This window comes from Aspergillus caelatus (genome assembly GCF_009193585.1).
Source record: "Aspergillus caelatus strain CBS 763.97 unplaced genomic scaffold BDV27scaffold_53, whole genome shotgun sequence".
NCBI classification, from domain to species: Eukaryota; Fungi; Ascomycota; class Eurotiomycetes; order Eurotiales; family Aspergillaceae; genus Aspergillus; species Aspergillus caelatus.
Genome location: NW_022475316.1, coordinates 30,642 through 58,179, shown reverse-complemented (window position 1 = coordinate 58,179; position 27,538 = coordinate 30,642). Strand labels below are relative to the sequence as shown.

General features: G+C 48.1%; 15 protein-coding genes across 15 annotated transcripts; 5 read left to right on the top strand and 10 right to left on the bottom strand.

The window, feature by feature from the left end:
• Position 1: 1 nt before the first annotated feature.
• On the bottom strand, positions 2-1,716 carry BDV27DRAFT_170981 (WD40 repeat domain-containing protein; the record flags this gene model as incomplete). The annotated part of the gene is made up of 3 exons (XM_032075475.1): positions 1,574-1,716; positions 693-1,522; positions 2-622 (listed from the first exon to the last, which is right to left on the bottom strand). Exons 1-3 carry the CDS (start codon positions 1,593-1,595, stop codon positions 2-4), a joined length of 1,473 nt encoding a protein of 490 aa, XP_031929387.1. The 5' UTR covers positions 1,596-1,716.
• Positions 1,717-2,109: 393 nt separating this feature from the next.
• Positions 2,110-4,058, top strand: BDV27DRAFT_125458 (tRNA-dihydrouridine synthase family protein). The gene is made up of 2 exons (XM_032066329.1): positions 2,110-2,399; positions 2,456-4,058. Exons 1-2 carry the CDS (start codon positions 2,232-2,234, stop codon positions 3,896-3,898), a joined length of 1,611 nt encoding a protein of 536 aa, XP_031929386.1. The 5' UTR covers positions 2,110-2,231; the 3' UTR covers positions 3,899-4,058.
• A 102-nt stretch (positions 4,059-4,160) lies between these two features.
• Positions 4,161-4,892, bottom strand: BDV27DRAFT_156041 (CENP-X/MHF2 family protein; the record flags this gene model as incomplete). The annotated part of the gene is made up of 2 exons (XM_032072254.1): positions 4,161-4,208; positions 4,302-4,892. The coding sequence occupies 2 exons, from the start codon at positions 4,890-4,892 to the stop codon at positions 4,161-4,163; spliced, it is 639 nt and encodes a 212-aa protein (XP_031929385.1).
• Positions 4,893-5,230: 338 nt separating this feature from the next.
• BDV27DRAFT_170980 (uncharacterized protein) lies at positions 5,231-7,488 on the bottom strand (the record flags this gene model as incomplete). Its single annotated transcript, XM_032075474.1, has 5 exons — positions 5,231-5,713; positions 5,773-5,831; positions 5,884-5,977; positions 6,395-6,928; positions 7,051-7,488. 5 exons carry the CDS (start codon positions 7,486-7,488, stop codon positions 5,231-5,233), a joined length of 1,608 nt encoding a protein of 535 aa, XP_031929384.1.
• A 17-nt stretch (positions 7,489-7,505) lies between these two features.
• Positions 7,506-8,350, bottom strand: BDV27DRAFT_125451 (uncharacterized protein). Its single transcript, XM_032066328.1, has 2 exons — positions 8,062-8,350; positions 7,506-8,006 (listed from the first exon to the last, which is right to left on the bottom strand). Exon 2 carries the CDS (start codon positions 7,765-7,767, stop codon positions 7,528-7,530), a length of 240 nt encoding a protein of 79 aa, XP_031929383.1. The 5' UTR covers positions 7,768-8,006; positions 8,062-8,350; the 3' UTR covers positions 7,506-7,527.
• A 110-nt stretch (positions 8,351-8,460) lies between these two features.
• On the top strand, positions 8,461-9,747 carry BDV27DRAFT_93403 (MIND complex subunit MTW1). Its single transcript, XM_032077990.1, has 3 exons — positions 8,461-8,584; positions 8,686-9,012; positions 9,073-9,747. Exons 1-3 carry the CDS (start codon positions 8,531-8,533, stop codon positions 9,700-9,702), a joined length of 1,011 nt encoding a protein of 336 aa, XP_031929382.1. The 5' UTR covers positions 8,461-8,530; the 3' UTR covers positions 9,703-9,747.
• On the bottom strand, positions 9,471-11,378 carry BDV27DRAFT_93389 (dihydroorotase). The gene is made up of 5 exons (XM_032077989.1): positions 11,152-11,378; positions 11,003-11,083; positions 10,860-10,939; positions 10,333-10,784; positions 9,471-10,275 (listed from the first exon to the last, which is right to left on the bottom strand). Exons 2-5 carry the CDS (start codon positions 11,055-11,057, stop codon positions 9,792-9,794), a joined length of 1,071 nt encoding a protein of 356 aa, XP_031929381.1. The 5' UTR covers positions 11,058-11,083; positions 11,152-11,378; the 3' UTR covers positions 9,471-9,791.
• A 312-nt stretch (positions 11,379-11,690) lies between these two features.
• On the bottom strand, positions 11,691-11,957 carry BDV27DRAFT_125447 (uncharacterized protein). Its single transcript, XM_032066327.1, has one exon. It carries the CDS (start codon positions 11,937-11,939, stop codon positions 11,730-11,732), a length of 210 nt encoding a protein of 69 aa, XP_031929380.1. The 5' UTR covers positions 11,940-11,957; the 3' UTR covers positions 11,691-11,729.
• A 161-nt stretch (positions 11,958-12,118) lies between these two features.
• On the top strand, positions 12,119-14,103 carry BDV27DRAFT_93373 (putative MFS monocarboxylate transporter). The gene is made up of 2 exons (XM_032077988.1): positions 12,119-13,112; positions 13,172-14,103. Exons 1-2 carry the CDS (start codon positions 12,593-12,595, stop codon positions 13,948-13,950), a joined length of 1,299 nt encoding a protein of 432 aa, XP_031929379.1. The 5' UTR covers positions 12,119-12,592; the 3' UTR covers positions 13,951-14,103.
• Positions 14,104-15,872: 1,769 nt separating this feature from the next.
• On the top strand, positions 15,873-17,063 carry BDV27DRAFT_125444 (uncharacterized protein). The gene is made up of 2 exons (XM_032066326.1): positions 15,873-16,487; positions 16,567-17,063. Exons 1-2 carry the CDS (start codon positions 16,164-16,166, stop codon positions 16,981-16,983), a joined length of 741 nt encoding a protein of 246 aa, XP_031929378.1. The 5' UTR covers positions 15,873-16,163; the 3' UTR covers positions 16,984-17,063.
• Positions 17,064-17,267: 204 nt separating this feature from the next.
• On the bottom strand, positions 17,268-18,586 carry BDV27DRAFT_125441 (putative DSBA family oxidoreductase). The gene is made up of 5 exons (XM_032066325.1): positions 18,480-18,586; positions 18,332-18,410; positions 18,228-18,268; positions 17,981-18,105; positions 17,268-17,818 (listed from the first exon to the last, which is right to left on the bottom strand). Exons 1-5 carry the CDS (start codon positions 18,511-18,513, stop codon positions 17,435-17,437), a joined length of 663 nt encoding a protein of 220 aa, XP_031929377.1. The 5' UTR covers positions 18,514-18,586; the 3' UTR covers positions 17,268-17,434.
• An 832-nt stretch (positions 18,587-19,418) lies between these two features.
• BDV27DRAFT_93330 (short chain dehydrogenase family protein) lies at positions 19,419-20,830 on the bottom strand. The gene is made up of 5 exons (XM_032077986.1): positions 20,511-20,830; positions 20,016-20,444; positions 19,855-19,952; positions 19,727-19,798; positions 19,419-19,675 (listed from the first exon to the last, which is right to left on the bottom strand). Exons 1-5 carry the CDS (start codon positions 20,602-20,604, stop codon positions 19,430-19,432), a joined length of 939 nt encoding a protein of 312 aa, XP_031929376.1. The 5' UTR covers positions 20,605-20,830; the 3' UTR covers positions 19,419-19,429.
• Positions 20,831-21,426: 596 nt separating this feature from the next.
• BDV27DRAFT_93336 (transcription factor domain-containing protein) lies at positions 21,427-23,402 on the bottom strand. The gene is made up of 5 exons (XM_032077987.1): positions 22,949-23,402; positions 22,819-22,894; positions 22,349-22,771; positions 22,152-22,298; positions 21,427-22,097 (listed from the first exon to the last, which is right to left on the bottom strand). The coding sequence occupies exons 1-5, from the start codon at positions 23,352-23,354 to the stop codon at positions 21,512-21,514; spliced, it is 1,638 nt and encodes a 545-aa protein (XP_031929375.1). The 5' UTR covers positions 23,355-23,402; the 3' UTR covers positions 21,427-21,511.
• A 218-nt stretch (positions 23,403-23,620) lies between these two features.
• Positions 23,621-25,263, top strand: swc5 (putative Swr1p complex component (Swc5)). The gene is made up of 2 exons (XM_032066324.1): positions 23,621-24,008; positions 24,074-25,263. The coding sequence occupies exons 1-2, from the start codon at positions 23,638-23,640 to the stop codon at positions 24,762-24,764; spliced, it is 1,062 nt and encodes a 353-aa protein (XP_031929374.1). The 5' UTR covers positions 23,621-23,637; the 3' UTR covers positions 24,765-25,263.
• On the bottom strand, positions 25,096-26,797 carry BDV27DRAFT_93297 (T2 family ribonuclease). The gene is made up of 5 exons (XM_032077984.1): positions 26,332-26,797; positions 26,104-26,282; positions 25,912-26,027; positions 25,608-25,803; positions 25,096-25,548 (listed from the first exon to the last, which is right to left on the bottom strand). The coding sequence occupies exons 1-5, from the start codon at positions 26,574-26,576 to the stop codon at positions 25,427-25,429; spliced, it is 858 nt and encodes a 285-aa protein (XP_031929373.1). The 5' UTR covers positions 26,577-26,797; the 3' UTR covers positions 25,096-25,426.
• Positions 26,798-27,538: the final 741 nt, after the last annotated feature.

Below are 27,538 nucleotides of genomic sequence, written 5' to 3'. Positions count from 1 at the left end.
GTTATCGGCTCATGCCTGCACTGTGGCTTCCAGTAGAAGCTTTACCCTTGATAGTATTTAGTACTTTGAACTGTGAATTTCCACCTTCACTCTCGATACGACCAAGGGTATAGTCTTCAGTCGTTCCGAACCAGAACTTCGAGTCATCCCCTTGATTGGATGATAGCCACCTCACATCGTATCGTCCGCTGTCGCTTCGCGAAGTAGGGATGTGAATGATTGACGGCTGGCCATCAGGGGTCCACGATCGAACAGCAGCAAGGGCATTGTTAGCAGTGATGACAAGTAGCTGTATTTTCGAGGGATGCCATGCAGCCTGCCTGACTGGATGTTCGTGAACCAAGGCCGACACAAGTACGGCAGTGGACTCCAAGTTCCATATCCAAACAATGTTTGGCCGTGTTTGGTCTATAGTGGCTAGGAGCTTTCCGTTGCAACTGAATGCCATGATTGATACGCCCCGCGGTGGGCCGGATGTTTCCGCAGTTATACTAAAGGCAGAAGAACTGGACGACTCGGCATATTCAAGGTTACCATCTGCAGTTGCGTAGCGCTCACGCCATATACTGGGCGAATTGTCATCGATTTGGAAGACATGGGATAATGTTGTCGAACATGAGAACTGCATTTATCAGTTATCTAACTGGCCCAATATATAAAAGAGCACCAATTTAGCATAGAAATATACGTACTGTTTTGCATCGTAAGATATCAACAGTTCCATCGACCTTACTGATGGCTAGATATTCCGAGGCGCCACTCTCCTTTGCAACCGGACTCCATTCTATACCTCGGACCCCAAGGTCAAAAGAATCATCGAATCCCGGTGGCCCGGTATAAGTCCTGAAGAGCTGTCCGTCGGCAGTGAATACAAGAACTTTGGTGCCCGCACTGGCAGCATCCCAGACGGCTACCCATCTCCCGTCGGGGCTCCATTTCAAGCCTTGAGCGTCTACTGTCGGTAGCACCGCACGGTTTATTAGCTCATATGTTCTGAATCCATGAATAGTCAATAAGTCCACTGCGTCTGGTTTTAATAAAATTGCAAACTGCCCCGTCTTAGGTCGGTACCCGAAGCCGTTGGGATGAGCAAATTTCGGAGATTTAATCACCTGGCTGCGGCCAGTGTCCAGAGCATACACAGTTAACCTTGTATTCCATGCATGGAAAACTATGACCTCATTTTCATCGCTACCGAAATCAATGTTCAAGGCACCAGGCTCGATACTCTCGATTTCAGCATGTAATTGCAGCGGGAGCAATTGCCATACCAGAACGCGTGTATCACTGGCATGGAGCACACGTCGCCCTGGTGCAATCTCGCCTCTAGCGGCATATGTATCTGGTGATACGGTGGAGCTCGCTCGTGAGAATTTCAAGAATTTTGACGAGCTTTCTTTGACTTTGACAATCTCTACATCCTGGAACCCAGAAGAAGCCGGGTTGAGATGCAGGATGAGATCTTTCGCACTTATCTGAGCAGCATATTCCCCATGTTCAGATAGAGATATTGAAGTTGAGACTGGGCTTCAATCAGTGTTTGTCTATTTTGTTGGAAACTTGGTTAACATACCCCCTGCTCCGGTGGAGTCCATTGTTGGTCTTGGAAGCGGCGCTAGTAGTTCAGTGATTTCATCCGTTGAGACAGCTATGAATGTGGTCGACGGTGCCAGTGTTTCTAACAGTGTGCATTATATTTAACTGTGCACATGATCGTGCTAGTTTCAAGGAAAGTATTCCTAGAAATTTGCAGTCTTGTAGGGTCTCCATTCATTGGGCATGATACACTAGTAATTTCCACTTACGGACGCCAAGCCTTTTGTATAGATTACATAATCACAATCTCAATGAGCTACATATGAATTCTATCTTGGGCATGGAGTGATGAGCAAAGGCCGAAGAATATCCTCACTGACTCAGAATTATTCAACCCGATTACAATCGCTATGCTAGGCCTCTGGCCTGCAGACCGTGTGTTATGCCCAAGTTTGATATAACATCTTTCTGCTGTTTGGATAAGATAAGGCGGACCAAAGTTGCTCCGGCCCGAGATAAATCGCCATCAAAAAAAAGTTGCCCGCAATGGGAATAATCCGGGGAATAATTTCAAGCTAATAACACTCTCACTGTCGCTCATCTCCTCTCTATCCACAACCATAGGGTTCTTGCGCTTTCTTGCCCCGTGGTTGGGGCGACAGATTCCCAAAGCACAGCTTTCAGGTCTCATAAAAATGACAATCTCCGAGACACAATCAGTGTCGCAAAGCAACGGCGAAGCGCAAAATGCGCCCGCCAATGCCAGCACAACACCGAAGACGAAACTGTTGGGGAGGGAATTCTACAAGAGTATAGGGAGCCCAAAGTATATCGTGGCGCCCATGGTGGATCGATCTGAATTTGTATTATCTCCCACTTTCTGTTACCTAGTACTCTCCGATCTAACGGTTGATTCCAGGCCTGGCGCATGCTTACTCGGTCGTTCATGCCACCCGATGATCCCAAGCCTATGCTGGCGTACTCGCCGATGTACCATGCGCGTTTGTTCCGTGAACAGTCACAAATGCGTTTGCAACATTTCCACCCCACTCGCGCTGCTATCAAAGGCGATGATACCCCATATCTAGACGGAAACCCCGCGATAGACCGGCCTTTGTTTGTACAATTCTGCGCGAATAATCCGGATGACTTTTTGGAGGCTGCGCGCCACGTAGCGCCATACTGCGACGCTGTGGACTTGAACCTCGGGTGTCCCCAAGGCATCGCAAGAAGGGGCCATTATGGTGCCTTCCTCCAGGAGGATTGGGATTTGATTTATAAATTGATCAATAAGCTACATACCGAACTGGATGTTCCCGTCACCGCGAAGTTCCGTATACAGGAGACGAAAGAGAAGACATTAGAGTACGCCAAGATGATACTATCCGCCGGGGCGAGTATAATTACCCTTCATGGGCGCACGAGAGAGCAAAAGGGTCATAACACGGGCATGGCTGATTGGAGTTACATTCGGTACCTTCGTGACAATTTGCCCCCGGAGACCGTTATTTTCGCCAATGGCAACATTTTGAACTATGACGACCTGGAACGCTGCTTGGAAATAACAGGTGCTGATGGCGTGATGAGCGCTGAAGGAAACCTGTCTGACCCATCCATCTTCAGCAAACCTCCCCCAGTAGGAAGTGAAGGAAGGGAATACTGGCGTGGCCGGGATGGAAAGGGTGGATACCGGATTGACGCTATTTTCCGCCGCTATCTCGATATTATCTATAAATATGTCCTTGAACAACCGATTCCGGAGAGGAAGCCTCTCTACCTCCCGTCAGACCTCGAGGAGCTGGAGCAATTCATAGAACCCGCTGCCGAGGAAGCCGAGGAGGAAGGGCCGCCGAAGAAGAGGCAAAAACGCGACAAAATGAAGAGACCTACATCTCCCAGTCTTGGGGTCATGCAGGGACACCTGTTCCAGCTTCTGCGCCCAATGGTCGCAAAACACACAAATGTTCGGGATGCACTTGCACGGTCAAGACCGGGCGACATGGCTGCCTTCGAACATACTCTTGCCCTTACCGAGAAAGCAATCAAAGAAGGCCTTAAGGAATACGAACAATTCCCAGAGCGCTTTGAGACATCCGCGAACCAAGAGCTAACGGGCTCCAAGGCGACGATTGCTGAATACGGTAGGCCTTGGTGGATCTGCCAACCGCACATCCGGCCGTTGCCCGAAGAAGCCTTAGAGAATGGTGCCCTCACGGAGAAGGGGAAAAAGCCCAACACGAAACAAGACAAGACCAAGCCTGAGGCATCTGCCGATAAAGCTGACACTCCGGCTGCAGAGGCCTCCGCTTCTGAAACCCCAACCAACACGGCTACAACACCGGACGCCTTGGTAAGCGGTTAAGATGTTGCGACATTTGTTATCTTGAACCACCTCGACAAAGCATCCTATTTAACCGAAGCGCATAAACTATAGATAACCCACCCACTAAAAAAGACATAATACTCACGACATTGCACGGTATATAGAATTAGATCTTTAAGCATAGCACTGCGAATCCAAATATCAATTCATAACATATTCATAGCATCATGGTATCTAAAATTAAAACCCTCAACCCAACCAACCCCCAAACACCAAACCCATAGATATAGAACCAAACCGTCTAAAAATCCAAAACAAGCTGCGGCGCCATCTTCTCCAAATCCTCGACCTGAAGCCACCACCCAAGTCAGTAAAAACTTCCCTAACAACTACACCAAAGAAAAACAAAAGGAAAAAAGAAAGAAGAAAGAGAAGAACAAACCTCAAGAAACCCGTCCCCAATCCCCCTCTCAACACCCTTCGCCCCCTCCGCCCTCTCAAACGCAGCTCTCGCCAACGCCTCCCTCACAAAAACATCCACATACTTGGCCACAACCTCATTAGCATCCTTGGCGATCTTCGTCTTCTGGCCCTTAAAATGATGATGAACGAGCTTCGTCAGTAACTTCGGTGGAATAGCCGGCTCGCTCGAGAGAACATCATTCTCATCGGCATCGGCATGGATAATTTCCGCAAGGATGTAATCTGGTTCTTCAGAGGGAGAGCGCGAACGACTGGACCCGGAACTAGCTTCGGAGTCTGAGTTTGAGGCTGCGGCGGGGGATTCTGAGGCCTCTACTTCGTCGCGTGTGGATGTTGTAGAGGGCCGAGCGGTTTTGGATGATGAGGCTTTTGCATTGGTGGTGGATTTTGCGGAGACTTTGGATTTGGATTTGGGCTTGCGCCTGGGGTTTGGTTTGGAGGTTGATGCTGAAGCGGATGTTGAGGGGCCGGCTGTTGCTGAGGATTGTCGGCTGGGGGGTTTGAAGGGGAGTTGTCTTCTTTTTTGGGCGGGTTGGCGTTCTGGGGGCATGGTGAGTGTTAGCAATGGTTATGCTTGTTTTTCGTTTCAGCGTTGGTGGTGGTGGTGGTGGAAGGTTGTTATCGCTTTGATCGATGACGCGCTGCGTGACGCGAAGTCAGGTGATCTGGTGATATCTATATGTTATTTGTGAAATTGGTTATATTCAGCTTTATTTATTGGGGAGTGTATAAATTGCACTTTATTAAAATGATATTTAAGACATTAGTGTTCTGGTGGTAATTGCATATGGAGTAGAATTAACTGCATCTGTTGTCCACCTTGTTCATGCATATAGCAAACACCAAGGAAGAAACTACCTACTAGAAGAAAGATACACCCCGAACCAATCACTCATCCTCATCCTCAGGCCGTACGACAGTAAAATCCAACCCCGAATCCTCCAAAACCCTCCTCGAGAGCTCCCACTTAACACCAAATAGCCCCGAATTAAACCGACACGACCAAAGCTCCCCAATCCCCGACTCTTCAGCTCGAAGCCCATCAATCTGCCTCACCATATCCGCGACAGCAAGCTCAGTATTCTGAATAATGACATCAGGAGAACTGACCCTCTTCCCGAAATTGCGTGACGTGAACAAGCAGATGATCCAGTGTTTCTTGGCTTTGCCTTTGGAGTCTTTTTCCTGAGGGGGGATAATGAGAGCTGTGCCCTCTGGTAATCGGATATTTCTGTTTCTGGTAGATGGTTGAATATTGTCTGGCTTGTCTGGCTTGTCTGGCTTGTCTGGTGAATCTGAAGTTACTAGGTACTCTGGGTTGAATTTGTACTTTTGGCAATGTGAGTGGTAGATGTTGTATGCGGCCGGATACTGTGTTTGTTAATACATGGTTGATTGATTGATTGATGAGTGGGTGATATAGTATGTACCTTCTGTTTGAAGGCTTTTGCAATTCCGCCACCCCAGGACCCGATACAGTTGCATGCGTCTGAGATAATCAAGTTAATTGTAAGGACAAATTAATTCCCTAGGTCACGTACGAATCAAGGCTGCTCCATCTGGAGCGTCAAAGAGATCGCCTTGCATCTCACTTATGCTGCCGTTGGTTGCCTTGAAAGCCATGGTAAGGTATCTCTGTATTTCTTTCACAATCGGCTTATTGTGTTGAGAACCCCAAGTACAGAGAGACTTCCAAGGACTGAGATGATTAACAAATGAGTCACAAGAGGAAGTTGCATTGCGCGGCTCGTATTTGTCGATGACTACACGGAGTGGTAGTTCGAAGAGCACGGATGATGTTAGACACAATTGGGCAATTGCCTCATAGCATGTTAAAAGATATCCTGAACTGATATCGGTGTATACAATTAACTACAGCCGATACCTGCTAATGACTTCTCAATGTTTCTGAGCTAGCCGGACCAATTAAAAGAAAAGACAAACTGCGCTATGCCATACAACAAAAGACTCGATAAAAACTTATACAGAAAGAAGGGAGCGAAAAGTCCATCATTACCGCTTATCATCTGCTCCTCCAGTAGGATTCTGCACGCGACGAGAAAGGAAGTGTCGCAGACTCTTAGATCCTCTAATGTTGCCTTGGCTTGACGCTTCTACTTCTCGAGAGCCCTCACTGTGCAGAGAATCATTTCCTCTCGCCGATATTGACATTTGAGTATCAGTCTCAGGACCCCATGAAGAGGTTGTTGCCTCAGAACGAGGCGCGCTCTGGGTGCTACTTGATTTCAGCCTTCTACTCAAGCCCCGTGAGATGTTTCGAAGGATACCCGGGTCATCATCATCGGTTCGGCGTTCATAGCGTGCGATCTCGCCCATGTAAGTTACACCATTTGTCCCAAAGTTCTCTTCAGGAACTGGAAGATAAAGGACTACGCCGTGATTGGGTTCAATCTGCAGAAGCCCCCTCAGAGCTGACTGGATCATGCCGGTGCAGCGAAGGTTGGTGATAGAGGCTATGAGGCATGGGAGTGCGTAGACCTTCAACAAATACGCTGGGTCCTTCGAGATACCAAAGCGAATACATACATCCTGCTGTATGGTGACCATCATAGACGATTCGTCTTTCTGATAGATTTGCGCCAGGCGAGATGAGATCGCCAAAGCAAGGGCTTTATCGTCTGTAACCTGGACATACTATTAACTCCTAAAGGCTTTCGAGCTCCGAATGGAATGTAGCATATCCTTACCGTCTTGCTTAGCTTAAGCTCAGCCACAATAACTGATCTCTGGCTCAGTCGATCCCTAAGTGACAGCTCTCGCCCGCGTGTGCTAAAAAAGTCGTCGAAGTACTGGCTCTTTGCCCGACGCATTGGTTCCTCCTCAACGCTTTTACGTATCGCATCGACAGACTTCGGGTCAGCAGGTGTGCCATGATTCGATTTTGGAGCCATCGAATCGTCGTCATCCGTCTCCTCAATGAACATGGAAGGCTTAGCTGGCGGTCTATCGAGCTTGTTTCGCTGCGCCATCGTCGTGTCGGAGATGGCTCTGACTGCCAACGCCTGGAATGACACAGGTGATTCAAGGGTGGGAACTGTTGGTGAAAAGCTCGCGGAGGATGTTGCCGAAGGGTCATGTCGCCGTCTCAGCAGAGATAAGTCCAATTTCTGTTGTCCCGCAACCATCTTTTTCTCTTTTTCTGTTTAGGATATGCCGGCTCAAGCTTAGGGCGACGATTCTTTAGCTATAGCTAAGTGCCTATAACTAGAGCGCCACAAGCGAGTTATTGAAAGTAGGACAAAGTAGACGAAACAAAAAGTATGAGAAAGACAGAGCATTGCAGGTGTCGTCCGGCACTTCTCTTCTCTTTCCCTGGCTGATATTGTCAAGAAGTGCGACTCCTCACTGTAATAGGAAGGCACTACTTTCCATATGGGAAGAGAATGTACTTCCACAGTGAACATGTTAACTATATCTCCAGGATACTAATGACCCAACCTTCAGTCCAATATCACGTACCAGCTTACGGCAAAACTCCCCGACAATACGAAGGTTAGTTCACCACATCGAACAAGATTTCTGGAAGCTAATACTTCACAGTCCGAAGAAGAGGGAGGCCTCGTTGTCACAGCAGTTGCCGGGGACTGTTGTTTATTGTCAGACAAACTAGCATCTGTGTCATGATTTGACCAGTATGGATACACTGTCCTCTATATTAGTCCTCCATTTTGCATTATATAATAACCTGGGAAGCCAACCAACACAGGGAAATTGAAAACAAAGCCTTATTTGAATTGGTCATGGTTGTCGAAATGACTCGATGGGTTTGATACTTTGCTAAACATAAAAAGCGAGTAGGAGGAAAGGGAGACCGAAATATTGGGAGAATCGGGTTATATGTACAAGTACTCTGTCCGATATTACAGCATGCTAGTCAGTCCTAGAGATGTTGAAGTGCTCTTTTTGTATCTTTAGCTCAGTCAAAAGAAGCCTCTGGTAAACAAGACCATATCATCAAATGTTTATTAAGGAATAGTTGAATTGAAGCGTGACTAAAAAACAATGTTACGGTCTTGGCAAATCGTTCGCGTGCTGAGGACCTTTAGAGAATAAATCGACTACTGTTTGATTTCCCGCGCAACGCGACCACTCATGAAGAGGATTCCCCCACCTACACCTTTCATTCGCTTAGACAAAGCATGGTTCTAGTCCAAGGATCTCATTAAGATGGACGACGCGACAAAATCTCTGCTCACGGAGCATTTCAGTTACACTCCGCTGGTCAGTATCTCTGGTAAACGCCTTGTTTCAGACATGCGCCTCCCTTGCCCCTCATATGCCACTTTCTCTTGAGGTAACGAAAGCTGATACCATTATTGCAGTCCCTTGTAGACGACGTGATCAACTCGATCAACAATCTGATCTATCAAGCTATCTCGAGTCTCGAAGCCGGTTTACTCTCCACTCCTCCCGAACGCTTGGGCTTCTCTCACGCTACCAACGGTTCGACTATCCCAGATACAGACGAGGATGGGAACGTTGTTTACCCTGAGGCGAAACTGGAGATAGAAGATGGATTGCACAAACTTGAAACCCTCCTTGAGGCGACCGTCGACAAGGCGTTTGACAAGTTCGAAATTATTGTCCTGCGAAACTCGTTTCGAGTGGACGATGACTTGCTAGGATGGATTCGACTGAAGCATTATGAGGTGTGCTATGTGTTTGGATGACTATGGTTCTGTGTGCAACTGACAATGTATCTTCTTTAGAGCCTGGATCTCAATCCGTCCCCCGACGCGCCCACCCCGGACACAATTGTTGCTCTGCGCAAAAAACTACAAGAAACCAAGAAATTGAACCGAGCTTTGAAACAAGAGACCGCTCGGAACGATGCGGTCATCTCTCAGCTGCGATCAATCTTATCCACCGTTAACGGCGCCGACGCCACGACAAGTGCGAAACAGGAGGGCGACTCCGAGACGCCTGCACTGCCTACAAACAACGATTTAGACCTATCGTTCTTAATGGAGAGCCCGGCGGCCAAGCAACTACGAGTTGGCGCTGCCGTTGGATCAAATACCAAACATACACCGCTTACCACCAATACAACTTTTATACTATCTCAACTCCCTGCCCTGCAAGCGTTACTGAAGCAGCTCCGGCCTAAGCTGGCTACTCTGCCTAAATCGGCGGACGCCACGGGAGCAGATTCTAAACGTGACGAGAGAAAGGAATACATTGAGAGCAGAATCCGCTTACATCTCGAACGAACTGGCCAGCTTGGGGTGGGCAGTGATGGCAATCCTGTTGTCGCCGGACGAAAGATCGATATTTCCGAAGCGCAGGCGCTCGAGGCGGTCACAGGAATGCTTACGCAAGGTGACAGAATGTCAGAATAAGAATGACGATGGATGGAAATGGATGGCAAAGTCATGCGCCATTGGCTATTGTGGTAGCAATCTATTTCTGGTATATGGTCAATATGGGCTTAGGAAGACCAGGACACGCTCCATGTCTGCTGGTCCCGTCTGAATGGGACCACGTCCACTTTGTCCGACTGCAAAAGGTTTACGATCTTTTCGTCTTTCTTCTCGAGGGTAATGAACTCCTTCTGTTCCTCACCAATGCCATAGAATTGGCGGCCGAACTTGCTCATGAAGCCTTCAACCACCTCAGGGGTGATGTCTTCCTCCTTGAGGATACCCTTTTCACATGCCTGCTCGAAGGAGTCCAGCACGACCTGGGTTGTGTAGGGCTGAGTGAAGACGCCCGCCGCGATTTTGTCTCCACCCCTCTTGGAGGCTGCCGGGTGAGGGGCACTATCGGAGCCGAAGAAGAATTTGGGGTTGCCAGATGCTGCTGTCCGCAGGAGAGCGTCACGATCCGCGGGTGTTTTAGCCACAGGCTTGCAGAAACAGAACGGGTCTCCAGCCCAGTTGTCGATGATGATGGAAAGATGATGGGCGGTAATGCTTTTGATCCCTGGCCGTCAGCACATATCCATTGCAAAGTGTAACCGGGATACGAACGTTGCTGCCACAGTAGGGCCACACTTCTTAACGGCTTCTACAGCAGCTGCAGTAGTGCAGTGCTCCAGAATAATGCGAAGCTTCGGGAAACGCTCGTGCAGTTGCAACAAAGTGGGAAGGAAGCGCTCCTCCGCCGACAAGACAGTTACATCGCCAGTGGAAGGGACCTCTCCGTGAAGGTTCAGAACCATATCCTGACGCTCCATCTCTGCAAAGACCGGGTAAAATTGGGTATAATCTACCACGCCAGAGGACGAGTTGGTGGTAACGCCTGCTGGGTAGCTCTTGACACCGGTGACACCGCGCTTCTTGGCTTCGATGATGGTTTCCGGGGTCACGGACTCGTGGAGGTACAGCGACATGAGGAAGTTCACATTGGGTTCAATGGCTTGCAGGCGCTTCTTGTAGTCGAGTGCGCGGTCGACGGTTGTCACTGGCGGTACCAAGTTGGGCTAAATTTGTCGTTCCAGTCCCATGAGTAACGAATGTATTAGACCGAGGTCCATTGGAATCAATCAACTCCTTACCATGACGAAAACCGTGTTCACACCACCTTGTCTGATCGTAGGCGTAACCAGCTCCATCATGTCACCATCGCGAAGGTGTACTGCGCACCGCACCTCGGTCAATTACTGTCTCATAGCCGTGGAGTACATTGGGGTAAACGCACCGTGGAAGTCGGCCGACGCGGGGAGCTTCACTCCCTGTAGCTTGGAGAGAGGCATAGTGAGAGACGTATGAGAGAGTTGTTCTAGAAGTAAAGACACAATGCTCAGTCAGAAATAGCCAGCGAAGGATGGGGAGAAGGAAATCGCGTACCAGGTCTCAATTACCTTGCAGTAGATGTTTCTGTAGATTGATTTATGTTCCTTTTCCTTTTCCCCGCCATGATTTTTTTTCGATCGCGGGGCAGCCTTTTGCTTTGATTTAATTGGGTGGGGCTCGCAAACTTACTGCCGACCGACCGATAAATTGGACTGAATAACAACCAACTACCCTACGATAGTTTCGAACCATCACCATGACATATCAGGGGTTACTCTTTGGATGATCCTCCACAACCGACCATGTCCAGGTCCTAGAAGAGTGTGGAAGAACTTCTTGATGGGGGACTGTTTCCCGATGATCAGATAGATCTACGCTTCGTCGGTCTCCACGGATTCTTCATGTATGAGCCGCGGATTTCACCGATATGAAGTAGGCTACGTTTTCTAGCTTGGGTTGAACTTATCAGAGCGTTCTGGTCTGGAATCGTCTGGACAATCGAGCCGGGCACAATGCAAATGTTACATACCTTGGCTAGAGCTTGGTTTCGTCGAATATAGGCGGCCCCCCACCCCACCCTCAATCGGCGCACAGGGGGGGGGGGGGGAGGCAAATCTAGGGTCATCAGGGATCTAGTTTGTCAAATGGAGTACCGCTAGCACTGCCAAGTCACACCCTTTAAGCGGCGGCGTTACGAATGAATTTGACAACTCATACAAAGATTTCCGTAGGACGAAGAGGCTGGTGGCCGACCGATTGGCCGGTGAGTATGGGAACACAATAGGCCCAGTGATCACCTTGACGTAGAGCTGGATCATAGCGATCCTGAGGGTGGGAGCCATGACAGAGGGCAACAGGACTAGAACGTCGGTGATGGGATCAAACCCTGAAAGACGAGATAGAGGGCGGTTTATGTGACAATAAGCTGGCTCATCTACTACATCTTGCGGAACATCAGCCGAGGCAGAACGTTGACTCAGGCAGAGATAAGGATGAGGCTTCCAACGGTCTTGTTAAGAACGAGCTTATGGGGCGGATTCACTTATAGGTTCGTCTCGCCGCGACCACGTCTCACATCAGCCTTAGGCGCCGTTATTGGTTAGAGGACGTGATAACAAAGAATCCTGGCATTAAGTCATCTCATATAACTGATTCCTTGGAAGTTGGAGGGTTTCCTCATGTCGTGGACTAGACGCTCAGTCCAATCATGGCGTCGCATTCAAGCAATGCTGACGAGAGACGAAGCTGACAAATTCGAATAGGTTTCGTGCCGAGGCTCTAAATCTATGGCTTTTCAATAGTCTGTGATAGCTCCTGGTATTCCCTTTGTTGCTATGATTTCGGTACCTTGCTATAATGGACATCAATTTGCTTTCAACATGCTTCCCCACCAGCGTATACATATACTCCTTCATCTCTGCTCATCACACCGGTCCTCTGATGCTTGAACTCCCTATGTCTTTGTATAAGCCAGAACGTCAATGGAAGGTACGCGATGGTTGCCACCGATAAGCCTACCATAGCACCTCAAGAGACGGCTATCGTACCTCCGGCGAGTTCGCCAGCTGCCTCTCCCCCAAACGGTGGCATTGCAGCATGGCTGGGTGTGTTTGCTGGCTTTCTTTTGTTTTTCACTACCTGGGGCTTTTCGACGGCCTACGGCGCTTTCCAACACTTTTACCGGACAGATCTCTTAAGAGATAGCTCACCGTCACAGCTATCGTGGATTGGCACAGTCAATGCCTTCTTTCTAATTTCCACGGGTGTTATTGCCGGCCCACTGTTCGACCGGGGTTTCCTAATCCATCTCATGGTTGCCGGATGCTTCTTGACTACGCTTGGCCTTATGATGTTAAGCCTTTCTCAAAAATACTACCAAGTACTTTTATCCCAGGGTTTCTGCTGTGGAATCGGTAGTGGGCTCATCTATGTGCCTGCCCTATCCCTAGTGCTAACCAGCTTCACGTCCCGCAGGGGGATTGCCCTCGGCATGGTGACCTGTGGTGCCAGTATTGGTATTGATCGATAACCCGATAGCTTACTGCAACACCTGTTCATGACTAACAAACATCAGGCGGGGTTCTATTTCCCATAATCTTCATACGCCTGCAGCCTCGCATCGGCTTCCCCTGGACGGCTCGAGTCATGGGATTCATTCAGCTAGGGTGTTCATGTATTGCAGTTCCTCTACTGATGGCGACCACTAAGCCAAGACGCAGTTCCCCACGCCAATTAATCCATTGGGATGCGCTCAAGGAGTGGAGCTTCAATGCCTATGGAGTCGCTAATTTCTTCATGTTTATGGCCTATTTTGTGCCACTGTTCTATGTGCCTTTCTTTGCCACGCAGGTACTTGAGACTTCGACAGATATGAGCTTCTATCTCGTGTCAATCTTGAATGCTGGTTCTGCCGTGGGCCGTTTAGGGTCGGCGTTGTTGACGCAACGGTTAGGCGCTGGTATGATCTTGAGTGCAAGTGTTACCGCATCGGCGGCTTTGATTTTCGGTTGGATTGGCGTCAGAACGCAAGCCTCCTTCATCGTATTTTGTGTATTATTTGGCATCTCCTCTGGAGTTCTGATATCAGCAAATCCTTTGGTGATCGCGCACCCCGTTGTCTCGCCCTCTCCAGCTATGATTGGGACCCGTATGGGTATGTTGTGGTTCACAGCGAGCCTGGGAGTGCTGATTGGAGCACCTATTGCGGGCGTCATTGAGGGCCATGGTGGAGGTAATGGGTATCTTGGGCTGCAGCTGTTCAGCGGTGCCATCATGACCGGCGGGGGATTCTTCTTGATGGTGCCTCTACTGGCAGCCTGGCGATACGATCGTCATCAGAAAGAGCTAGAATAGTGCATCCGCTGAGAAATAGGACAGCCCTGGAGTGAGCTTGGCTGTAAACGCACACACTTCTGGGTACTATTTCATTGTTCAATATCAGATCAGAAGAAACATTTAAAAAAAAAAAATAGTTTACGGCGCATATTATCCCCTGGCCTTTTTTACCGGATCGGAGATGTCAGACACTCCCCTTTCTTAGGATTATAATTGTAAAAATGGGATATTATTTAGGGTGGACGCAAGTATCAGTCCTTCGCCAGCCGATTTCTTGAGTTATAACTCTCACCTTGCGATCACCACGTCTAACAGGAGAATGGGACATTGTCTGTTCCCAGCTTCTTGAGCTTGCATACCAAATCCGATTAAGGTAGAAAACGTATGGCGGTGAGGTTGAGATGAAGAGTGGCAGTGCTTTTTTTTTTTGCTTGGGTCAGTGACTCTTGCAAACCAGGATGAAAGTACATGTAATTAAATTGTCAGTGATGGTGGTTTACATATGCTCGGAATTCTTTGTTTTAATCTATTCACTTTCTGTATTACTACTGACAGCTACCAGCTTTCAGTCTTATAGATATGGTTTTACTTTGAACCTTGCTTACTGATGAGTCCTAGAAAGCCAGCCTCGCAAGATTAGGGCGCTTAATCGCCCATAAGAATCATGAATTTTCCTTCCAAAGTCGACCCCGTCACATACCGACTGTCTCATTGTCGAATCTCTCACCATGCATGATGCGGTTCGTCCAAGCAAAAAGGTCTTTCGAAAGCGTTCTACATAAGAGCTGGAATACCTGGTCTTCCTTTCGAGATGCATCTAACGAGAGATGTTCACTCCCAACTCATTGCGCGCTGATTTGCGAAATATCCTTGGACAAACTCCAGGCTTCCTTGCAGCTAATGCATCTCCCGATGAATTACATTCCTTCAATTGTGTTGAGGAAGGCGAAGGACCCGGCCCATATGATCTTTTTGCGAAGGGGAAGTCAACCTGGAAAACATCGCACGACACAAAACCAAGAACAATTCCAAAACAGCTTCTATTAGCCACTCAAATCCCGGCGGAGATCGAGTTTTCTGTCAATGCACCGTTTGAAACCTGGCCAAAGATAGAGGGCATAGATTATGAAACCGAGAGCAATCACATCGCTGCCTTATGTCTCGCGTAGGCTTACATTTTATCTGCTAGGTGTGAACTAGTCAAAAAATAGATGGAGACACTTGACTACAAATATAACTAATCTGTTCCAAGGCTATTATCTTCTGCGATAAATAGTTATCTGCTGAAGATGCCAGGTTTTCAGGGTAGTGCGAAAGTTGAATATAAGTCTACCACTATTCCATACATCGAATAGTGGGGAAGCGTCTACGAGTCTTTGCATGAGGGGTGACACGATGAAACGATTCACTGCGACTTCAACCATGGGAACTGCTATATCTAAACTTTATCATAGTATCCCCAGGCTAAGATGGTCTTTTGACCTTTCATATAACAACCCCTCGTAGACTGTTTCGCTCCCGGATAATTTCGATCTGGCCGAATCATACAGTCCAAGGCCAATGACTGTGCCGATTGTGATATGCTGTAGCCGCCTATTATACACTACAAAACCAGGTGGCGTCTTTCAGGAGCGTATCATAGGGCGAGGATGATCAATCATCGTGAAGTCAATGCATCGTGAACGCCTCCCCAGAATAGCCGCTGATTGGTCGGTCCGAGTGCATCTTCTTCCCATTAAGCGCCCTGCTCAGTCTAGAGCGAGATCGCATTGACCTATGTTTATTTGACCCTTGGCTCAAGGGTGGTCGTGCAGAATTCTGCAGAAGTTAATTTGTGCATGAGCGGTTAATCGGAGTCCTTGACTGGTGCGATAAATCTATATTAGGGTATCTCGGTATTTGTTAGACTGGGAAAGAATCCACCGATGGATGGTCGGACCAGAAGAACTGCGCTTAGAAGGCCTCGAGCTGTAATTTTTAAACGCTCCATGTTTCTCCAGGGTTACAAACTCCTTCGTTAACCCTAATTTTTTTTGTTTATTTTCCCAGCCTTTGTGCTCGTCGTTCGCTTTATATTCCAGCTAGGAGTCCCCCCTTTCTTAGTCTTCTTCTGTCTTTATACGTAGGGATTGCAGGCAATTCTCCTCACCTAATTAATTTAAAGAATTTGCAATATTGTTCTCGATTCTTGTTCATATCAACCCCCGTGCGTTCTTCAGATTGTACTTGATATGGATACCGGCTCCACCAGTTCCGTCTCCTACCATGTGTCGTGCGCCTCAGATGCAGACGAGTCGAAATACCTTAAAAGGGTTCAATACCTTCGTTGGGTCCGACTTGCTCTCGGGATCATCATCTTTGGCGTCGCTGTCTCTATCATAGGATGTGAAGCAGTCCCCTTCCAGCATTATCGAGCGACATCAGCATACGGCAAGGTCGGGTTATATCTCTGGCCCTTGAACTTCGACATCCGTCCGACAGTCGCATCGCTGTCCTGTGGTTGCATAATTGCATTTCTGAATTTGACATACACTGCTATCGCCCTTCTCCCTTCTGTGAGTCTTACCATCCTCTATCTCATGCTGGTGATGCCACAAATTATCGCAACCAAACTCATCTTACTAACCATCCCAGCCTCACGCACATATCAGACGCCAAAACCTCGTTTCCACAGCCATCGCCGTCTCCGGATTCCTCACTGCATTAGTGGGACTCATATTCGCCATCCATCTCCCGAACTCAAACCCTCCAAACGGGTTCTCGAAAGTAGAAACCCTCCACTCATGGACCTGCAAATGGAAAACGGTGCACGGCCCACTGTCATCGAAGGTAGATGACACCGTCACTCCGCCGCCTGCTCATTTTGCGCGTGACTGTGCTCTCACTCGGGCGTCTTTTATTCTGACAGGGCTGGCTGTCGGGTTGGCGATTCTGATGGGGGTTGCGGCTGGTGTTGGGGTTTGGTTTGAGAGAAGTGTGTCTCGGCAACGAGAACAGGATACTTCTCCGCTGAAGAAGGTGACTATTATGGCCAAGTATCCGAGTATTTGATGCTTTTGGGTTGGGATTAGGGGTTGGGATGGGTTTGAGGCCTATGTGGGAGTTGGCACATATTGCTGGATTCATTGTTGTGCTGGGGGGGGGGGGGGGGGGGATTCCTTAGGGTTTTGGGTTACTTTGGTTGTCTCTGGTTAGGCATGTGTACGTACAGTAATTTTTCAAAATTGGAAGTATTTCTTCTGATGGTAGGAACTTTAAAGATATCCTATGCTTGGTATGTAATCACCCGGGAATCGATATCCTGTAGTAGACTATAGAAGTGCTCATGTGTATAAGTTGTTTCAATTGCTCTCGATTGCTTTGGTATACATACAACATTATCATTCACCCCTCCCCCTTGTGAATTTTATAGTAACTGTTATATGATCTCTTGAGAACAAGCTACACAACCCAACCCAACCCCTATAAGACCCAAATACCAAAACCTTAAAACACCAACCTCCTAAATCCTAGCCCTCAACCTCAAATCATCAAAAGGCAAACCCAAAAACTCCCACATAAAATGCCACCGATCACTCCCAAAGAACGGCTCCCCTTTTCCTTCCCCATTCACCACCCAAAACCACGGGCACCCGAACGCCCCCAACTCCTTCACGACTCTCTCCGTCGTCGCCGCCAATTCGGCCTTGACCTCAGGCGACCCTGCAGCGGTAATGACCTTCTCTACTTCCTCGGCGCTGAATACATTCCCAAGAGCAGTAGCCAGATTCTCGGGCTTGGAAATGTCCAGTTGGCCCTTCCACATTGTTTCAAAGCAGTGCTTGAAGGCAGCTGAGAGGGTTGATTTGGGATGGTGGGTTTTGATGTAGGTCAGGGCTCTTTGGGGCTGGATTATTGGATTTGATTTTGGGGTTAGTTTTTGTTTTGGTGAGAGTTTTTGTTGGCTGACTAGGTTCGGGGTTTTTTAGGGTATGGATAGATAGGTCTCAAAATGTCATCTATTGATGAGAAAGAAAGAAAGAAAGAAAGAAAGAAAAGACAAACATACCAAAAGTGACAAGATAGGCCACCAGGAGGGAATTTCGAAGTTGTGGCCAAAATATTTCTGGGCTCGTTTGCCGTCGTAGCTTGAGTATGCGGCTTTGGCGGGGAGGGTCCAGGGGGGTTTATTTCCTTTTTTTTTTTTCAAGACATTTTCTTTAGAAGTCATTCTTACAGGAAAGAAGAAGGATGCACATGAGCGAAAGAGAGCTCGTATGTGTATGTGTATGTGTATGAAAGAAGACAACTCGTACCACTGCCTACATTGATCCCTCCTAGAAAGACGGGGATATACCTATGATGGAAATTAGTTAGAACCCGGCTAGGGAGGTAATATAAGAGTAGTACTGTAACATACTCAATCTCAACACCTAGACTCTCGAGAGTAGTAGCATTCTTCTGTAGATAGGTGAAGGCGTAGAAGCTGTATGGGGACACTTTTTTCACATGACTGCTATCAACGATTGATTCGGATTCAGTGGTGGTTGTTTGGGATGATGACCTACCGCAGTCGAGGTAGCAATCAATTTTCTTGCCCATTTCTGCTCTTTCTTTTGTCGTTTTTATGTTTTGGGTGATTTTATTTTATTTTATTTTTTTCTTTAGATTTGAGTACTACTTATGAGGTTGCGGTTTTTAAGGTGGTGTTGATCGGTGGGGATGCCGAGGATGTTCGTGTTCGTTTGGCCGACGTCGGGTCGGCTTTGGGATAGCGGGTGATGCTGTCTTGGGAACAGTCACGTTTATCTATATTCATTGGATGTTATTTTTATGGGGATGTAGAAGACGGGCAGGGTCTGTAGATTAATTTGTGGGGTATGTCAATAATGGTCATGAATTTTCGGTATAGGTCGAGACTGGTCAAACTGGTCGTCCGGAGTTGGCATTGATCTTGAGAAATCTGATGTTTGGAACCTCGATCTTTGGTGGCAGATTCGGCCGTTATTTAAGGATGACATCCGAACCGAGAGACCATACTCCCCGATAGCCGGAGCCATAGAAGAGCTTCACATGGCTGGAGTAGCTGTAGCACATTTGCTTGGAAGCAGACCAGTTGCAAACCGGGCATACGGTGTCAGATTCCTGCTTAGACGTCGCCATGGCACCAGCCATCGCGTAGGATAAGGATTCAGTCGAAATTGAAAGGAAGAAAGGAAGAACAGGGATGAAACAAGTGCATTAAGAGCATTATTATGTTGACCGCCAGTCTTATCTTTGAACAGGCCCTGGTCATATTTTCAGTTGATGTGCGACTGCGGTTGTGAAACCACAGAAACGGTTCAGCCTAACCACTATCTAGCCCCAGTTATATAGTTCCCATGATCAGTCTCATGGCTAGGTTATTCGTGTTAAGGGCTATTGTTTGAGTGTGAACAGAAGGCATTTGTAAGATAAGAGTAGATGGAAGATTGTATAATCATCTGGATGGATAAAGATAACGTAAATGACAGTCTATCTATATCTTCGCTCGCAGCTTCGTACTGTCCATCCTCACCCCCTCGTCATCCTGTTCGGCCACTTCCAGCACTGGCAGCTCCTTTGGCATGATGCGTCGTGGATTAGAACCCGGGATCACTGAATACTTCGAGAAATCTGAGACTCCGCAGTATTGGCGCAGGAAGTCTTCGTCTAGCGCCAGCATTCCGTTCACGGTCGCTGTAGGCGTATTTAGAATGCCGATGACAGCGTCGGAGAACACAGTCTACATTGGCTGGTTAACTATGTGATTTTATAATGCAGTAGATGAACTTACTGGCTTCCTAAGGTCGGCTTTACGAGAAGGATCTTTCGACGTAGTCACTTCCGTCGCAGCTGATTCGGTGCTCTGCATATATAAGTCATTCTCAGCAAGAAACACTTTTCACTAGGTAAGTGACGTACCGTAGCTGGCCAAAGACTCGTAATCGCCATATCTTTATGGCCCTGTCTCACAAAGTCCATCGCAAGACCTCGGGTAAGAACACTCATCGCAACTTTGCCTGCGGAGAGTCAGCATTGCATAGTCCCCCACTACAACTAAATATCAAAAGGACGCAACAAACCCATAGCATAAGCCGTCTTCCCTCTAAAGAATCTTGAATAGATAGGCGGTGACACAACAATGATACGTCCCTTCCACCCATTCCTCTCAAATTCAGGCAGCGCCGCCTGCACACTAGCATACAATCCCTCAGGGTTAACCCGCTGCATAAGCTGAAACCGCTTCGTAGGCGTATTTGCGACAGACGACCACCAGATCGCCCCAGAGTTGTAGACGAGGACGTCCAATCTTCCCGCAAGACGCACGGTTTCTTTCACCATGCTCTCAACTTGGGAGACATCGCGGACATCGACCTGGATCGCGAAGGCTTTGCCGCCAGCTTCTTTAATCTCGCGCTCAACAGTGGCGATGGTCGATTTGTTGGAGTTGGGGTCTGGTGGAAACGGGACTGTTTCATAAGCGTTGGATGTGGTTTTAGCTGCCACGACGACTGGGTAATTTCATTAGTGGTCGTCTTTATCGATTAATTACCGTGAAATGTTGTAGAGGTACATACCTGTGTAGTCGTTCTTTGCTAAGTCAATGGCGATTTGGCGGCCCAGGCCCCGCGAGGCGCCGACGACTAGGGCAACTGGGTTAGGTGATGTCATTGCTGGAGCTTATCAATGTCGGGGATTTGTGATAGGAAATTGTAGATTCCTCTCGAAAGCCGCGCGTAAAGGGGGCTATTTCCTGTTTATATACAATCATGGAAGCAATTTAAAGTATCTAACCCCGGATTTGACCTCCTCACTTTTATCCTCGGGATGTGGGCTGTTTGGTTTTCTCATTCGTATCTCTGACCGAATTGTTGGAAGCCGACCCGAGCTCGGCTCGGCCTATACAGCAACATTAATAATCTCCACCGTGAGGACTATATATGATATTCTCACATATTCACTGCGCCAGGTTTGATCTCCCTAGTTTTAAAGCGTCGCATTCTGGTGGTACTACAGCTGTAACCTCGCTTATCCTCTCCCTACTGCAATGACCGGTATTTAGGGCTATGAACCATCTAGGGCAGCGCAGGAGATCTTGAGAACGTTTACGGTCTCCCAATTGAATGGGGTGCTCCGCCATTATTTACTGGCCTGTCTTGTACGCTTGTCCTCGATATTTGTTTTCGCCTCATTGTTCGAAGAGAATAGGAGATGCAAGTCCATATGTACTCCTTTCCGACGACCCAGAACACGTCGTTTTAAGTTGCAAGGGCGGAAACGACGGCGTGGGTATTCAATGTTTCTTTGGACACACATTGTCTATCAGGCTGACCTTCACTGGCAATATTCCGTCGCACCTCAAGCATGGCCGTGGAAGCTTCATGCAGCGGATCCTTAGTGATGTGTGACAGCTCATGCCTGGACTTGTTGCGCCCAGAGCCCAAGTCGAACGCAACGGTTTGTTTGATACGCACCAATACATCACCAAACACGGCCACTAAAGCTGGTCTTTGCTCATTCCGTATGGGTAGATGCAGTACCCAAAATGATTTGAGTTCTAATAACCCCTATCAGATAGTCAAGTACCATTGTCTGTCCCCTGAGAGTTCCCAATTCGGATAATCTCTCGAAGATTTCGCAACACTGCAGTAGGTTCGCAGCTTTGTAGCGCATTTTCGAGATCACCTGGCGAGTTATCATCAACGCTACCGGGAGTAGAACTAGAGACAGACCCAAATGGCATATCTCCGACCTCATGGGATGCGATACCTGACCCCTGAGACCGAAGCAGCGCAGTTTGTCGCCTCTGAGTTTCTCGCGCCAGGATCTGAAATACAACCCTGCTCTGTGGAAGAATCACCTGTTGTAGTTTTGGCCGTTTGAAAGATGTTGGTCTCCGAGGTGCTTCGGGGTCGTCTTTGTCCCCAAGTGCACGTTTGTGACATTCCTCCACAGCAACTGACAGTAGTCTGTTGAATTGTTCTGGAGTTGTCATTGTTTGGAAGAATTCCAGGAATAACGTTGCAATGGGCCATGTCTTGGCCAATGCCTCCAACAGTTCGAGATTGGATTCAAGTTTTAGCCTGATACCGTGTAGGAGAGATGGTAGTGAAGCATCCATTTGATGCTTCAAGGTAACGAAGGATGTTACGGCGTAGCAGATTCTGCACACTTGTTAGGAAAATACAATAAGATACAAGTATGCATGGATAGCATACATGAATGTAGGGGAGTATTGAAGCTCATTGTGCGAAAGAAGAGTCTCCATAATTGAGACAATGGTCGACGCAGCGTGGAAAGCCGAGCTCTGAGATTCTTTGGAGGAAAAAGGGGCCTGCAGTAAATGCAACTGGCATACGATTGTGCTGAAGACTGTTAGCACACCACAAGATTTCTACGTAATAGAAAAACTTACTAGAACGTGGAAAATAATATCGCTGACAGAAACGTGTGGCGCGTCTGTCTCCAATGTAGGTCTGAAGGACAAGCTACGAGCCATTCATTTAACCCAAGTTCGCACTGCGCAGCTCCAGCACTTCGAGCATCTTGAGTAGATCTTGCAGAGAGGTTCAAACACAAACCCAGATCCATAAGCTGGCAGAGTTTGACATACTCCATAAAGAACCTAGCCTGAACTTCAGTTGTTGGCTCAGATAGTGCATCTTCATCTTGCTCGACAAAGTCACTCTCTGCTAGTGGCTCTACCGTGCAGTCGCTTGGATTAATATGCAACGGTCGGCCAAACGCCGCGGCTACAGAGCGGTCTCGGGTATACAATGTCCACCATATCCGCTTGCGGAGGCCTCGTTGTGATGGCTGGAGGCCCGTGTATCTTTCACTTATTCCACTTAGTTAGGATCAGGAATCACTGACTGGAGATTTTACCTCTCATGTAGTCCGATCTCCTGTGCCAAAGCAATACCTAGCCGGCTCCAGTAGAATATCCCGCTTTCAGTAAGATCTTTGATCAGTCAACACTACTGATAAACGAATCAAGTCGGCCGTGAAGGCATACCGTCAGGACCTTCCCAGTAAGCACCTAGCAAGACTACAGCTTGAATCACAGTTATCAAGTTGGTTTCATAGCCAGCGTCATACAATGCTTTGGCTTTCTTATAGAATGTGCGCGGCGATACGGTATACTCTTTTGAGCTCTGCTGGCTGGTAGAATATCGGGATGCAACCATAAGCACTGCTTGTAACAGTAGAGTCGACGGCGGGTCTTCCGCACTGTTATACTGCCTCATGAAAGCATGGCGATCGATCACGGGCAGTATTGGTGCTACCCATTTGAAGAATACGTCCACAAGCGTATCCTGGACTTCTTTAGGCGGGAGGCCAAAAGCATCTCGACGGTGTAGAATCTCGAGTTCAAGCGGCTCCAGATGACTGGGATGACATATTGAGTGATAGTGTGCCATAGAGAGAATTATTACTAGTAAAAATTAGTCGAAGGAAATTGAGTGGCGCCAAAGTGAAGTGTATACACTATTGTGTCTGGTCTGCTGATCGACGTTCATATCAGACACCCTCGGCTCAATTCTGATTGGCTGGAATGGACTGTATGGTCCAGTCTACATTTCATGTCACACCGCCCTGGCAGAATTTCTTCTATTCTCGCGCTTCTGCATGAGTGTCGTCTTTCTTAAACTTTGCGACTCATTCTAATTCAGTTGAGAGAAACATCTTTCAGGCTATAGAATCATGTCGGCCAATCCAGCTACAGTACCAGATCTCGATCTGGAGGACGAGCAGTATGACTCTGCCGATGACGAAGACTTCCAGGTAGAAGCGGCCCAAGAAGACGACGACCTCACTGGTTCCGATAGCGACGACGAGCCCATCGAGCCCGCAACCAAAAAGCGCAAGGCGGGAAACAAGGCACTGAAACAGGAAGATAATAATCTCGACTCGGGCGACGAAGCGACGATTCAAAAGGCTAAGTCGAAAAAAGCCAAAAAGCAGAAAGGAAAGGACGAAGACGGGGACGATGAGGATGATGTTGGTGTTGATTTTGACGACGAGGAGGGTGGTCCTGGCGGCTTCGTTCGGACACGCGCCATGAAGATGCGAACGTGCGTCCCTATATCTCTTCTGCTCGTTGTTGCGTCCGATTAGTACTGACTTCGCTATTGTATAGCCAGGAAGAGCGGAAACCTCTCGCGAAGATCGATGGAGCAACTGTCGATGTCGATGCGCTGTGGGAGAAGATGAATGCCCCTGATACAACTTTGGGACCGAATCCTGAGCAGACTGAGCAGAAAAACGATCCTTCGGTCGAAGAAAACAAAGACACGGAGATGCGTGATGGCGAAAGCCCCGTCACTGAAGAAAAGCGACAAGCTAGTCAATACTCAGAGGAAATGGTGAAGATCAAACGTACCTATAAATTCGCGGGCGAATGGATTACGGAAGAGAAGGTCGTCCCTAAAGATTCAGCGGAGGCCAAGCTTTATATGGCCAACGAAAAGGATGTCGAAACAGTAACCGCCACCGAGAACGCCGCAGTTTCTAAAGAAACTATCAAAATCCGCAGGCCCCTTCGGAAGGTCTCCCGCTTCGACCCAAACCCTACTGGATCCATCAAGAAAAGCTGGGACAAGCAGCCTATCGCAGAAACAACACAAGAGAACGCTCGTGGCCCCAAGATCAACACCGTCGAGAAGTCGCGCTTGGATTGGGCTGCGTACGTCGATCAAGCCGGCATCAAGGACGAGCTCAAAACTCACAGCAAGGCAAAGGAAGGTTTCCTTGGTCGTATGGACTTCTTGGATCGTGTTGGTGCCAAGCAAGAGGAAGAGAGGAGAAACATGCGCTTGAAGGGGTTGTAAAGGACTTGCTTAACCTCTTTTTTTTTTTTGTTTTCGCTTCGACGCGTGCAGATTGGTACAGCTTGGAACAGCTTTGCTGTATCCAACACATATATTCCGATCTGTTTACTGGCCCATTGAACCTGCGTTGCCCTCTCGAGCTTCGAACGAAGATCAGTATACATGAGAATGCTCCGCGGAATTGGATGACGAAAACCTAACACCCTCGGTGCTCATGTTGGTGATGAGCTTGCTGACTATCAGCTCGAAGGGCATCCGTACGTGTGTCGTCTGCTACTGTTGAACGGTAGTAGTTAACTCAGACTAGTAAAGACACACGTATTGCACATGCCACCCCCCTACAATTATAGGGACGTCCGATCGTTCCGGACAGCCATCGTTTGGTCGAAATGATACAACATCAAGAAATGGCTGTATCATGCTGATAGCCTCAATGTCTTCGCATCGCTTCAAGTACGATTCTCATTTGTACGGCGCGAGGGCACCCACACTGTAACTAAATTACTACAAGGACACTGTGACATGTACACATAGCTCCACACTTCATCGAAACCTCCTAATATTATGTACATACATCATTGCACAACTTAACGCACCAATAGACATACAGTACTCGTAGAACATACAGCTTCCATCCTCATCGCCCTTTATACTAAACATCCTCAGTTGAAGCGAACAGACTGGTTAGCCTTGTCGCTACGGAACTTCCAAGCTGGCGCAGTGGAGTTCTCGCTCTTCTTGGGCAAGTACTTAATACCAGAGGAGGAACATCCAGAAGACGTAACTGGCATCGGGTTAGCTCACTTGACAATATACAATAAGGCATGGACTGGAAGCACTTACGAGTGTCAATTGCCTGGTACTCGCCGGTAATCGCATTGCCCTTGATGTTATAGAAATACCAAATTTCATTCAGCGCACCGTCATCGCAGCCGATGTAGGGCTTCTTGCCGTCATGGATCGCAGCAAGAGCGGATTCGATCTCACTCTTTTTGTAGGTCTTGGAGGAATCGGGGACGATGCCGGCTTTGGCGAGAGCCTAAGTTTGTTAGGCGTGGTTTCTCAGGAGCGAGGGGAAGGAATAGACAAGAAATATTAAGAGGAGTATAGAGAAAGGGAATGGAAGAAGGAAAAAGACATGACAAACCTTGTAGCTATCCAGACCCTTGAAAAGGTCTACAGTCTTCTCCAAATAATCACCCACTTCCTTCTGCGGGGTGTAATCCTTGTAGCAGCTCGGTTCAATCGTATTGATGCAGGTACCTTTTCGTTACACAAAGTTAGCAATCCACGAGCCTTGTAGTGGCGCTTACAGGCCTGTAGTGTAACTGATGCTTACCGTGCTTGTTCCACTCGTGCTCCCAGAATTCTTCATCATCGCCCTCATAGCTGGGCCAGTATTTCTTCATGTAGGACAGAAGTTCGGTCCGGCCCTGCTCCTGAAGAATGGCGGTGATGTTCGAGAACTCGCGCGACTTGTCGCAGAATTGCTCATAGCTACCATCGCAATTATCAGGCCTAGACATTGTCAGTTTTATCTACCTTGAATGAGTGTTTCCACACTTACCAGAGTCCGTGAATGGTCCATGAATCGGAAGGACCAGTTGGGGGATCTGTGTCCCAGAATTGTGTCTGCAGAAGGGCGCCTCCTGGGGAATTGAAGCAGCAAGAGTCAGCTACTGCGGTCGCGTTCTGACAGCTGAAGGGAGTATCCTTCGGGCAGGACGGGAACTCGAACACTGCGCCCGCAGCCAATTGCATGGCACTAAGGGCAAACATGCCCATGGAGGGGAGAGATGGTGTAGAAGGCATCGTCAAGGAAAATAAACTGATAGAAGCCCTAGCGGGTGAGAATGAAGTGAGATGGTAATGGGAGAGGCTGGCATTGCGCCTATTTATTTATTTAGCAGGAGCCCCATGTGGTCTACTCCGTCCAAAGACCAAGAAAACAAGCGTGTTTATTGACTAGCAAGGAATCACTTCGCTTCGACTGTTGATAGCGGCACATGCCATGATAAGAGGCTTCTGATTTGAGGGGAGATAGAATCGACCGGCCGATGGGGAAAAGCAATGAGGATCGGACAAGACCGTCAAGACCCGCTAATCTCCTGATTCCGTTAGCCACCAAGTGTCGACCTCCGAGAGCTTGCAGCCAATTGCAGAACGTCTCGGTGGTCTAGAGTAACAACCCAGATGTTCCGTCGGGGCGCCTTCGGTCCAAAGCAAAACACTGGACAGAAAAATCAGGGCAATGTCGATCGCGGGCGACTGCTTGAGCACCATGTATCAGAACGTTGCATCGGCAAACTGCACCAGTCGTATCTCCATTCTGCTTCGCCAGAGTTTGTGAGCATTATCTTCCTGGACATCTCTTTTAATTAAACTGTCGGGTCCACGTGTCTGTCCAATTGATGTGAAGGGCTGAATAAAACGTCGGCCCGCTCTTTAGCTTCAGTCGAAAAGCGAGCTAAAACGGAACAGCGGGGGGGACAAAAGACTAAGGAATAGTTTCATAAGAATGTAATTAATTTCATTGGGGGTGATTTGTGCGACGATGCGCCCGTAAGGCACAGATGGTCATAAGACTACCAAGACAACAACAAGTGATGCAGAACCCGGCAATCACAATAGCAAAGGTCTGTGTTCTTCGCGCTGGCACGAAATGCCTTGGGCGATTGTTTTAACAAAAGACTTAGCGCAACAATACTAAAAGCGAAGGCCAGAGAGATCAACTGCTCTCGCCGGGACCAGTTTCGTCATGCCTTGACATATGT